Source organism: Chelonia mydas, chromosome 7 (assembly GCF_015237465.2).
Source record: "Chelonia mydas isolate rCheMyd1 chromosome 7, rCheMyd1.pri.v2, whole genome shotgun sequence".
Lineage (NCBI taxonomy): Eukaryota > Metazoa > Chordata > Testudines > Cheloniidae > Chelonia > Chelonia mydas.
The window spans coordinates 91261612-91274821 of NC_057853.1; the positions used below are offsets into that span (position 1 = coordinate 91261612).

Genomic DNA, 13210 nt, shown 5'->3' on the forward strand with positions numbered 1-13210 from the left:
GTGGCTGGTAAGTATTCATGACAGTTGGGCAAGGCTAAAATAATTAGCAAAGAGAAAATGTCCTTATGGATAAACCACATCATGCACTTACACAGTGAGTGTATGCTAGTCACAAATAGTGCGAATCTGTTGCTTTTTAAATGGCTACCAGACTTTGCCTGCTATAATCTAGGATGCTGAGGATGCCCTTATCTAAATTTTCTTTCAAGTCTAGTAGCAATGAGACATTAAAATGTTTGTGGCATTCCTACACAAGAGTTCTCTCTCTGCTGGATCTGTAGTAGATTTACAAAAGCTTCTCCCAAATCTCTCTGGTCCCAACCTTCTTACTTTCAGTGCTACTAGAAATAAGGGGAATCCATTTATCAAATGAAGGGTAAATTTTTTATTAAAAAAATATTTTCATGTGTCTAAATGGATTTAACAACCAATGCAGGGGATGGATATATATATAAATGAAAAAGGGATCAGACCTTTATCTAAGCTCTAGCCAAAGGACAATGAAAGATATATACTATCAATGCAAATATTGCTTGAAGGGGTAATGTGCATATAAAACACCATGTAATTTCACTTAATAATGTTTTTTGGAAGCTGAATTTCCTGTATCTCTCACAGTGGGACTGGTTACTTTAGACATGGAAGGGCTAGATAGAAGAGGAGCTATTTTTGTTCACCATAAACAGTCCTGACAATTTTACCCTGAAGTAATTGAGAGGCCTAAGGTCCATTTTCAAAAAAGATGCAGATAGGTGACTAGTGGGATTTTCAGAAGTGCCTAAGAAGCTTAGTGTCCTGTAAAGTCAGTGGCTGCTACATGGCTACTCACTTTTCAAAATATTGTGTGTAATCTTCTCCCATGTAACTCTGAAAACCATGTTTAGACAAATGAAATAGCACTGCTTGAAAATATTGCAAATTTCCCAGAATTCAGAACAGGCTTAGTTGCTATTTTTAAAATGGGATAAAGACAGGTGAATTTCAAAATAAGTGTGTAAGCTCCTGGGGATGCCTCAGTAAAGGAGTTTTGAATGTGTAGTTAAATGTTTTTTCCTAATGTTGGAATCAGCCTGAAGAGGGCACTTCCTGCACAGAAAAAGGTGAGAGTTGCTTTCTAACTTTCTCCTGCTTTTATTTGAACACAGCAGAGTTTCTGCACATTTAGAAATCAACTTATGATTTTTAGTTTTAAATTTATTTCTTGGAGTCAGCAACTATAGTGCCTTGTCTAGATTGTAATTTTGTGAAAATCTATATCTCTGTACTCAATCTTAGAACCAGCATCTTTTTGTGCTAGAGGGCATTTCTGGGGATGTAGACCCTCTAGCTAATTAATTCTCTGTGCTGAGCAGACTGCTTGAATCATCTCCCTACATTTCATTCAACTTCAGATTGTTTAATGGAGAGTTGCTTCTCTTACTGTCCTATGAATTTAGTTTAATTGATTTACTCATCTGCAGCAATCCCTGCATCAGACATATGGTCTGAAGTGTAGCCAAAGCTTATGCTGAACAGTTTAGTTACTAGACAAGGTTCTTATATATGGACATCAGCAGTTTCAGTTGTGCCCTTACTTTGTATAAGTCAGTATGAACTGCTTTTGATTTACACTGACGAAAATGATACAGCTATAACTAACTTCTTTAAAAAAATCATGATTTCAAACATATACAAAACTTTACAGTAGTGCTTCTACATAAACAAAAAGTCAAGGTTTATATTGGAAAATAAATGGAGTAGCCTGGGTTATTTACACGACTATAATATTTTCCATTCTCTAACAAACCCTAATGTTGAAATTATTTTACTATGATTTCAAAATTGAAACTTTAAGCAATTGCATGTTTCAAATAGTTTTTTTTCTCTGAATGTTTCTTTTCAACAGAAAATTATTTTTCCCCTAAACCAAAAAGAAAGGTATGATAAATATATTACACAGTGACACATACCTTGGAACGTGAAAATAAATAATCATTACTTGAAACACAAGCCTGGAAAACTAGAATTTGAATGAAGAAAATGTTGTTCCTTGTCAAAATATCACTATCAATGAGGTGTATTTAGCTGTTTGTACATGATTATTTTGTGAAAGTAGATATACTCAAAATGCTTACCATAGTTATCACTAAAATTAAATATGTAATACCAAGAAAGTTACAGTCCACGTAAATCTTTTTACAATCACCTAACAGTGTTTAACAGGAACCATTAAAGGTGCATTATTTTCATACATTACACAGAACACTCTAGTTCTAATTCTCTTCCCTTAAAGCAATTAGTTAAAATATCTTTTGTTTACAAAGTATAATTTAAGAAGTCTGCTTAATCTTCCTCTCCAGATGTGAAGATATTTGGGAAGAGAGGAATCTTTCAAATGCTGGCAAGCGTCTTTCCAAACATTAGAAACTGTAACATCCCACTCAGCATTACCAGATCTGTATCTGTCACCAAGAAGTACAGTCTGGATTAGGCCAAGCTAGTGCTGAATAGTTTAGGCCTCAGCAGTATCCTTCATGGAGAATGCAGAAAGATCTCTTAAATCAGGAATCCGGATGTTGGTTCCAGTTATCAAGTAAATGCAAGGCTATGTGGAAAAAGAGGGAATATGACAATCTATCTCCCTCTGTTTGTGACAGCCTCAGATTGGCTTTTTGCCTTCGCCATTTTAGGGCCTTTAAAATCACCTGGGAAGGGGAAGAGATGATGATAACATTTAAATTCAAATACAAGTGTATAAATGGGTGCCTGCATACTATGAAATACATTTTTAAGGAATTTTTTAAACAAAATATTATTGGCAGCCTTATTACTTGAATTCTGATGAAGTGACACAGTAGATAGTATCTTGATAAATTGAGAATGAGTGGAAAGGAAATTTATCACTGCTCCATGTGATAAGGGATTATTAAGAATTGTTTGGTATTGAGAGGTCACAGCTAATTAAGAAGAAAATCTTGCCCAAACACATTACTAACTCCAAAAGATTTTTTCTGTCGTATACATAAATGGCACACTGTTGCCTTGAATTCTGCATTTGGTTTTGTCACTTTAGCTCAAACAAGCTAGAAGGAATATAAAAGATTCAGAAAGGGACAATAAAATTCTTAGAAACTCTGCCACAAACAGTTTACGTATGGAGAGAGGAGTAAGAGATCACAGATCCATTATTATTAAATGCATATAAATTAATGTTTAGTAAAGTTCAGCTGTCCCATAACACGAAATGACGGCACCTCTTAATTAAGAGTGGGTGTGGAAGTACCGGTTAGTACACTGCATTACTTGTGGAACTCACTGTCACAGTGTATGATGAAATCACGTTGCATTCTAAGAGTCTTTTAAAAGGACTGGCCCTTGTCAGGTTACCTGATGGACCCTAGGACTATGCAGGTGAAGTAAAACTCCTATGTTCCTAGCAATTTTCACGCCATTTATCTTCAGGCTTTCATAGGGGGACTAGACAGGACTGCCAATGCATAGTAATGTGTATAGGTTTGTGCCAATACAGAGTAATAACCTAAAAGCATAGAGAGCTTTCTGGCTGCTTATTGTATTTCACTATGGTTTACCAAGCCCACTTTTGAAAAAACTGTACCTTGAAAAATCAACAGAGAGCATGTCTGATTTAGAAACAAGGAGCACATGTCATACCTGCAGCGAACATACTGCTGGCAATTACGGATGTTATTCCATATTGTCACTAAAGGTCAAACTGCCTGCAGATTTTTCATCTTTAGTATTGTCTGGTGAGCTCTGCAAAGGTGATGATGCAAAGCCCCGATACTGTTTACTTGACTTGGTTAATTTCTTAAGTTCACTGGCAAAAGAAATGCCTTTTCTTTTATCATCTCGTGCTGCCTGTAAAACAAACAAAAAACCCACAGACATCGGAAACAGTTAAACTACAAGAATGTGTCAGCTCACTGATACTTTGAACTTTGAGGTTTGAAATATGGTTTGGATTTCATGTGAGAGCAAATAGCATTTTTTGACATCTTCCCTATGTCAGGTTCACAAAAGCAGTGTCCTGACTGTCTCAGATCAAAAATTATTTTAAAATTGCAGAAATAGAATGCTGCTAAACATGGCCTTAAGCCTTAGCAAGTCTGCTGCCTAGATACTCCTGACTGATACAGTATAGATAAGTAGAACAATTGTATTCAGGATTTGACTGTGATCACAATGTATTTCCTATCAATGCAGTGCTGAAGAAGCAACATCTCTTTTGGGGAAAAGGAACCATATTCGCCCCTGCCATAGAGATGCCGCCAATTGGTAGAAGCATTACGTGGTTCAACCCTGCACTTAATATGCAGTTTCTTCCTGCTACTTCACAAGTGTAAAGAGCTCCAGCCACAGCTGCTTTTCTGCTGGCTGGGAATAAAGGCAACAAAATCACAGCAGTTCACAGGGATCTGTACAGCTATTATCTGAAATTGTACTTAGCCCATGGTGATACAGCAGGGAAATGGGGATGCAGAGTTACAGGAATTAGAATAGGAGAACTAAGACAGATGGTCCTGAAAGGTTAAGATTTCTAGGTATTGTAGCAGAATTTGTATGGTGTAAAGTGGGGCCAAGGCTGCCTGCCAGTGGGTTTTAACAAGACCCTTTGTTTTTGGTTTTTATTTTGTTTACAATTTTCTGGGTGTTTATTACAAAAATGCAAAAAAAAGGTGAAAATTGGTACAAAAAATTGACTACAGTTTTCTGGGTAATACAGGGTGATAGGAGGACAGGGGAAAAAAAGCAGTGTATAGAGAAAAGTAAGATTACTTCTGACCCAGCTTCCCACTCTGGAAGAGAGAGAGCAATTCAGTAACCTGGGCCCCCCAACCTCTCTTGGGGAGTGGTCAGCACTAACCTAGGTTACCAAGCCACCATCTCCCCTGGTTCAGGGTCTGCAGTACTTTGTTTTAGGAGTTGAGCACCCATGTACATGTGCATCTGTGTGTGTGTGTGTAACTTCCACTCCACTGCATTACATTTACACTTAGACTAACTTATTATTAACAAACACATTTACCTGATGTAATGTACTGGATTTTCTTCATATAATCAGTATTTTCACGTACTTGAGCAGTCCAAGCTTTGGGTGAAAATAGCTTAAAAAATGTTTAAATAGCTTTTATAAAACCTGGGACTTTTTCAGTTGAAAAACCAAAAATGAAGGGTTTAGGTTTTACAGTGGCAGGTGTTGTGATACTAAGCACCCCTGTATTCACACCCTACACACTACTGTAATAATCTTTGCACAAAATATGCCTTTGAGGTATCATTTGAAAACTAATAACTCATCATTAATATCCTTGTGATGTATGTACATGGTGGGTATTAAGAGTTATGAATGCATGCTAGAATTATGACTAAAGTGTGCTTAAACCAAGCATGTCAGGTGGAGTTAGTTAAATAGGTCTGCCTTAGGTGTATTTGATTCTCTGTCCAGCCAAATCTTCAGACAAAGAAAATGAAGGTCCATTTTTACATGTTAGGTAAAAAAAGCTATTAAGCTAACAAATGAGGGGAGAAACAGAATGGAGTGTCCTTCACCACCAGACATCATATTGCCTTCCTCACAGAAGAATACATTGCAATGGTTTATTGGTCTGTAGAAGGTGAGGGGGAGCAGGGACTGAACCTTAAGTGATAAGCAAATTAATCGATTGTATACAATAGTACTGTACGTGTGCAGAAAACTAATGCTACACAATAATATTATTAACACTATCTGAGGAAATACAGATACTTTCATAATGATACTACATTTTAAAGTCTGTGGCCAAATGGGGAGAAACAGATTCCCTCCCAGACAGGAGAGAAAGCAGTTATTTACCTGTCTTCTATGTGAATTCTGATTTTATGTGGAATCAAAAGAATGGAAGGTTCATTTACATGCAGCAGGGTGGGAAGCCCACTAGAAGGGAAGAACAGCATGAGATCATCCTGCTTCTTGAAACAAAGTAACTGAGCTTTGGAAGATATAAGCAAAGAAAGAAGCCATTTTTGGCATCCACCACTAGAGAGAGACAAGGGAACAGAGCTCTAGCAAGCTGAGAAAGATGGGTTTTTCAGCTAAAGTGTGGTTGAAGTCTCCGTAAACTGAATACAGGTAAGAAACCTGCTTAGGCCAAGATCTTTCAATCCAGGAAGATAAAGAAAGCCAGCCCCTTGTGCGTCTCTGGAAAGTCCTGATTGAGGAAAAGTCAGCCATGGCTGAGAAGAAGAAAGATTGGTGAGAGGAACCATCTTGAACAAAGCCTGTACCTTGCTAGATCAAGTTTTAGAGGTGTTTTCACTTTTATTTGCTTGCAACTCTACCTTTATTCCTTTTACTTGGCGTCACTTATCATCTGTTAATAAATTTTATTTTTTTTACTGTAAACAAACTTAGTACGGTGTTTAGAGGAGTGTATTTACGCAAGTTAATAATGTGGTATGCTTGGGTGTCTTGAACAAAGGAACCATATTACTTTTCTGAACTATCCAGGAATGGACTGGACATTGCAGAGCACATGGTTTTGGGGAAATTCTGGAGTGGCTGTGTGGGGGGTCATCTTGCTGCTTGTAACCAAGGCAAGTGGAAACCAGCATGGGGCTGTAGACAGGCTGCTGGGATCAGAGCTGCTGTACTAGGTAGGGCTGTCTAGCACACACAGACTTCAGGGTGTGACTTGCATGCATGTAGCCTGGTTTTGAGTGTCCCAGGCTGGGAGCTACAACAGCAAAGTATTGTAAGATGCCCAGAGTTGCAGTAGGAGTAGTGACAACCCTCACTGGTATGGATTGCACCGGGAATCCACAACATTAGGTCCATTAGGTGAAGTAAATTAGTGTGAAAATAGCATTTTGCTCTGTGCTGCTGTCTTTCAGTGACTGATCTTGTGTCATCTCTTGTAAGTTTTGTGCATTCTCACCTCCCAGCATGGTCAATAAAACATTGACATGAATATTGGGAGCACTCAGGGGTATCTCAACAATTTAGATCCTCCAAACCCCTGCTCAACTGCCACCTCATCCATGGACGTGTGCATAGCCACCAAAGCCTGGCAGGATTCTAAGACTAAGCATCCCTCTCCCCCAGTCCGTCTCACCCATTACAGTAGGTGTGCTCCAAGGCCACCGGATAGCATGCCTACCAGATCAGGGCACTTCCTTCTCTCTTAGTAGCCAATAGTCCAGTGGTCTCTTAGTAGACAATAGTCCAGTCACCAGGATGTCGGAGACCCCAGTTGAAATCCCCACTCACCAGGATGTGGAAGAGGCACTCGAACCTAGGTCTACCTCCAAGATGAGTGCCCTAACCCCTGGGGTATTCTGGGGTTGGTCTCTTGATGAAGCTGTTATACTTTGTATAAAATATTTAAATATTCATTGGGCTCAAGGGTGAAAATTGACTTTATAGCCCAATGATTTGGGCGGTTTTCTAGGAGACCCAGGTTCCAGTCCATGTATAAAATATTCATTGGAGCAAAGTGGAACAGCTTCAACAGGAAAAACTGAAACTCTCACCCAGAATACCCTACAGTTCAGTAGTTAGGGCACTCACCTCAGAGGGAGACCCCCGAGTTCACAGGCAGAGTGGGGATTTGAACTGTCTCTAACTGTTGGGTATAAGGGTGTGGTCTCCAATTTGTGTGAGAAAGGGTTGACCTGGTTTAGGTATCTCACACCAGGACAAGGTTCATGGCCTGTGAATTGAGAACTGGGGGCCTCCCTTCCAGCCCAGAGTTAGGTACTTAAGGCCCTTTGAGGGGCAGGGATTAAGCCATGCCTCTCTTGGCATTTCCTACTGGCTAGTTTGTTGGCTTCCTGCTCTGTTTTCTGGCTTTGTGAATTCCATTCTTTTGGTGCATATCTCTCTCCCTGTGCATTGTATAGGGAGTTAGGGCATCTCACTGCGGGCTGAGGATTCCACTAGATGGGGGGCAGGGCACCTAAAGACAAGACACTACATCGCTGAGCCTAAGCTTTTGTGGATATAGCCCTCAGCCTATAGCAGGATCAGATCTGAAGTTAGCTCACCAGTAGTAAGTAGTAATAGTAGTATATGCACAAAAGAGTGTAGTTCCACTTGGCTATGAAAGCATGGCTCATCAGGAATTTACTATTATGTTGCAAGGAAGCTTAATGCTACATCCAGCCTAAAATGTTCCTCTGACTCTTGCAGTGCATCCATTCTCATCCACCTTGTCTCTAGTTCATGAACCAGATAAGTTCATGGAGGATAGGTCCATCAATGGCTATTAGCCTGGATGGGCAGGGATGGTGTCCCTAGTCTCTGTGTGCCAGAACCTGGGAATGAGCAACAGGGGATGGATAGATCACTTGATGATTACCTGTTCTGTTCATTCCCTCTGGGGCACCTGGCACTGGCCACTGTCAGTGGATACTAGACGATAGGATACTAGGCTAGACGGACCTTTGGTCTGACCCAGTATGGCCATTCTTACATATGTTCTTGTCAAGGAATATGTTTTCACTTGCCATTCCAAATATTTGATCACACGCCATTTTTAAAACCAACAAAAGGGTTTTCAGTCACTTACCTGAACCTGTTCTTTAAGTTTAAGGATAAACTTCCCTGCTCCCTTCCACTTGCTCTGAGCCTGAAACACACACTCTTGATCAGACAGAATCCTCTGCGATGGCTTAGATGTTGACTTTTTGTTTGCTAGCTCTTTTGTCACCTCCTCCAAGAGGACATAGTCATTTGGGTTGGGATTACTCAGAATGCTGTAGGAATACTTGGCTTTGCAAAGAGTCTGTTAAAAAAAAAAAGGGCAAATTAAAAACATAATACCCCTCCGTGTTTACTGAGTAGATGCTCAGTCCAAACTGGCAAAAGCAAAGGACTTCTTTGCTGAGGATCTGTCCCATTAACTGAGAACAAAACTCAGTTAACATTTCTTGTATGAACCAACCTCTAACAAATGAACAGGGAACTTACTGAGTGGAAACAGGAAAGAAAGGCTTTCTACCTGTTGTATGACATCCTGTGCTGTGCTAAAGCGGGGAGCTTTGATGACAGTGCGAGGCTGCTCTGGGGAAACATCATGCACTTGAACAAAGAAACTATCGTCTTCAGAGCTAACGTTTGCGTCTTCTTTCTCTTCTTGAAAAGTGTTTCTCCCATTCAAATTCTGTAGAAAAATGTAAAGAGAAAACAAAACTAGAAAACTAGTTAAGAAAAGTGACCTAAAGGTTTGATTTTTAAATGGGTCTTACGTCACCTAATGGGAAAGTTAATGCACTTCCACTGCCTAGAACAGACTGCCACCTCTGGATTTGTGCCAAATTGTAAAGGTGTTTTGATGGTGACTAGTGTCCCATGACGACTAAAACAAAACCTTCACACTAGTTTTCAGTTATGATTTAAGATGGATTTTGACCTATGTTTTCCGAAGTGAAGGGCTCATGCATTAATTCATGTACCTAGTTGCTCACACAAAACTCAAAATAATGCTTTCAACGGAAAAAGCACACAATTGTTCCCCCCAAGCAAATGCACACCTGGGTAACCTTTTGCTTTGTGGAGGATGAAGTAAATGCACCAAAATAAGATTGGATTGGAGGCTAGGAAAAAAGACGTGCCATAAAGATTTTACGAAACCAAGGTGCAACAGAAGAACTGTACAAACAGTAAAGGGGTAAAAATATTTCTCTGCAAATTTATCAAATAAAATTTGCACTGTCAGAACTTTTCATTCTCAAACATCCCAAGAGCTTTTCCACCTAAAAAAAAAACACTTACATAAATTTTGTGTGTGTATGTGTTTTAAATAAGTGCCACTGAGTGCTGAACTTACCAATAGGAGTTTCAGGTGTCAGTACTCCTGAAAACCAGGTCATTTCATTAGGTGCCTTTCTACTTCTGACTCTTCTCCCTGCACCCTAATCCCTGTATTTGAGGGCATCTCATGGATGTCCTGACTGACAACAGCTAAAACTGACATCTCTTCCCTCTAGAACCCCGCCTCCTCCCCCATTTTGTCACGGACAACAACTTCCCCATCCTCTCAGTTAGTGAGGTTTTTTATCTAAAGGTAATTATCAATTTAAATAAGAAAAAGCCTTGCTGTCTGCACAGAATACTCTAATAATTGCAATCTAGTGTTCCGACAGCTACGACCCTCATCTACCTTACTCCTTTCATTCCTTATATTTGCCATCCCTTCATATCTAATCACTATTAAAAATCTAAACTCCTTGGGGGCAGGGAGTGTATTTTTTTTGGTACAGTGCCTCGTACAATAACGGCCTGATTCTGATTTATACAAATATTAAACAACAACAATGATGTATTGCATTTTAGAGATCAACAGGGCTGTGTGAAAGTATATCTGTCTTTGCATAGGTATACTAAATGATAGGTGCATAAAACTTGACAGTGCTCAGCTGTCCTCTGTTAATGCTATGGGTGGTGAATAAGATTAACTTCCAGTTAGCAAACCAAATGTGATGCTCTTATTGTCCTTATTGTGTGATCATTATTTTTAGCTATGTATGTAAATGACAGTTTTTCCAGAACAGACTTACTTCCTCTTGGGTTTTAAAGATAATCCTTCCAACATATCCTTCTTCTGGGAACCAGCTGTTCAAAAGCTGTACTAGCCCCTCCTCAGGGCCAATCACCCTCTGGAACGGTGGTTTCCTGCACTCAGTCTTTTCTTTAGATATAAAACATTTTTCCTCCATCAGAAAATAATCAGGAGCACGTGATTCAGTGCTTTTTGTGGTAGCCAAAATCTGAGACAGAACCACAACACATACACAACTATTAGAATGCTAGACATAAACAGTACGTGTTTAGTAGCTGTGAATGAATGTGTACACAAAAAGCTTCTATGATCAATTAGTTAATTCTGGTGGTATAGACAAGTATTTCTGATCTGCTACTCATAACTAATATACAGTTCTCTTTAGATTACCCAAACAGTTCAACTATTCCAGACAAGGCAATACTATTTAAATTTATGCCTGTCCAGTTTGGCTGGTCAATTTATTCATAATCCCAGGACAGTACAGTATTTTCCCACTGCTGAAATAACAACTCCTGTTGAGTTAATCTGTTTCAGGTTTTTCTACTCCTGAACTAAGCCCTTTAACATTTACTTTGTATTTCTAGAATATTCAAAGAATTAAACAGAAAAGTGTCATACAAGGGCAAACAGTCTAACCCACTGTTCAAAAAGCTCTCATCTTTGTTTGCCCAAACATTAAAATAGTGATAGGCAATATGGTGTCCAAACAGATCTTCAGCACCAGAGAAAAACCTTTGTCATTATCCAGCTTTAACTTCATGTTCAGCTGTTGCTCAGAAGCGATTAGTATTTTCTCAAACTGGTCCAATCACATTTAATAGCCTACAGTACCCCTGACAGAAAATCCTGCGAGGAAGGGATTTGAAGGGTAGATTGGACATTCTCATTACATTGTTTCTGAATAGATCAGAAACACCTCAAGAACCTTCTGCTCCTGGCTGGATCCTTGAAATATTGTGGAAAAATGTTACATGTAATCAAAACTTTTCAAACCATGGCTCAGTCTGAATTTTGCACAAAGCTTCAGATTATTCCTCATTTTAGCTGATTCCTAATGACAATGATCGTCAGAGAATTGCAGAAAAATTGGTTATATGTTGAAAACAGCATTCAGTTGGTACATAATTGCACAGGTATTGTGGCAGTTTCAGGACACTGCACTTTCTTCCCTTAGACTGGGATTTGAGTCATTCTGCCATGTCCTAACACTGAGACATGGGTCACCCTTGCTTCATTTTAATATTGTGACATATTGTGACATTCTTTCACACAGAGGATCATTACACCTTCTTAGTAAGAAACAGCTACCTAGCGTATGGTAACTGTAGTTCTCTGAGATGTGTGGTCTCTATATATTCCACTATTGGTGCCCAATGCACTTTTTCCAATTTTAATATATCTTTTTTGAGATGGGACCACCAGAACTGCACATAGTATTCAAGATGTGGGCGTACCATGGATTTATATAGTGGCATTATGATATTTTCTGTCTTATTATCTATCACTTTCCCAACATTCTGTTAGCTTTTTTTGACTGCCATTGCACACTGAGCGGGTGTTTTCAAAGAATTATCCACAATGACTCCAAAATCTCTTTCTTGAGCAGTAATAGTTAATTTAGTTTAGCATGATTTAGTTTTAGTGTGTAAAAAGATGCATGCATTTAAGCTACCTATGTGCTTTCCAATTCTGGGGCTTTGCATCTCCCCAAAAAGAGTTCCTTGGTAAATTAGAGGTTTCAGGGCTGGCTCCAATCTATGCTGGAGAATGCACTACAGTGGCTGTACCCAACCACAGGATTCCTCTACAGTGACCAGCTAAACCAGCTTTAGGCAGCTTTGTGCAAGAACAACCCACAGGAACAAGGGCATTTGTCTTTTAAATAGTTCACAAACTGTATGCTAAGATCAAGTCAAGGTGATTTGAAAAAGCTTATATTCAATTCCTAAAATTCTGGTTATTTTAAATTTTTTTAATAATAAAATATTAATTTTCAAAGACCCCAAATTACATATATGACTTCTATAAAGCCAAATTAATCTGTACATTTAAGTAGGTACCAAATAGTAATATAGCAAGACCACCTCTAATAGTAGGTAAAACGTCATGTTATTTAATAACTACAGGTGATCCTGACCTCAATTTTGCATTTCAAAGACAGCATCTCCAACAGCAAACTACACTCTACACCAGGCTGCAGGTTTGGTTCAGCACTGATTCAAGAAGAACACCAGCTACAGAATCACCAGTCACCAAAGAACCCTGTTTTCCTTCTAAGTACTGACCAAGTCCAACTCTCCCTTTGTTTAACTCACAGCCCAAGGTAGTATGGCAATGAGGAATTCTTATAATGAACTTCACAATAAGTCATTAAAACCACTAGAGGAGCTGTGACACTGAATATATACAAAACCAAAAAGAAACATAGGATATAATTTGTCATTAAATAATTAACCATATGCAGCTCCTTCTTGTAATAAAATGTAGACTCTTGTAATTTTAGCTAATTATTTTTTGTCATATTGATTAATTCAAACTGTAGTACTGCAAAAAGAAAACTAAATTTTAAATATATTTTTGTTACTGAATTGCATTTCATAGATTAAAAATCATTACCTAATGGTCAAGATTTGGAAAACTTCACTGATATCTTAACTGTTCAATTAATT

The 13210-nt window shown here is 38.7% G+C and overlaps 1 protein-coding gene across 2 annotated transcripts in view; it reads right to left on the reverse strand.

The window, feature by feature from the left end:
• Positions 1-394: 394 nt before the first annotated feature.
• PLCE1 (phospholipase C epsilon 1) overlaps positions 395-13210 on the reverse strand; it is a 329298-nt gene continuing 316482 nt past the window's right edge. For both annotated transcript variants that reach the window (XM_043550715.1, XM_027821849.3), the window contains 5 exons: positions 10537-10746; positions 8979-9140; positions 8547-8762; positions 3652-3858; positions 395-2684 (listed from right to left, as the gene is read on the reverse strand). In XM_043550715.1, coding sequence (XP_043406650.1) covers positions 3685-3858; positions 8547-8762; positions 8979-9140; positions 10537-10746 — 762 coding nt within the window. In that variant the 3' untranslated portion in view covers positions 395-2684; positions 3652-3684. The remainder of the gene's footprint in view (positions 2685-3651; positions 3859-8546; positions 8763-8978; positions 9141-10536; positions 10747-13210) is intronic.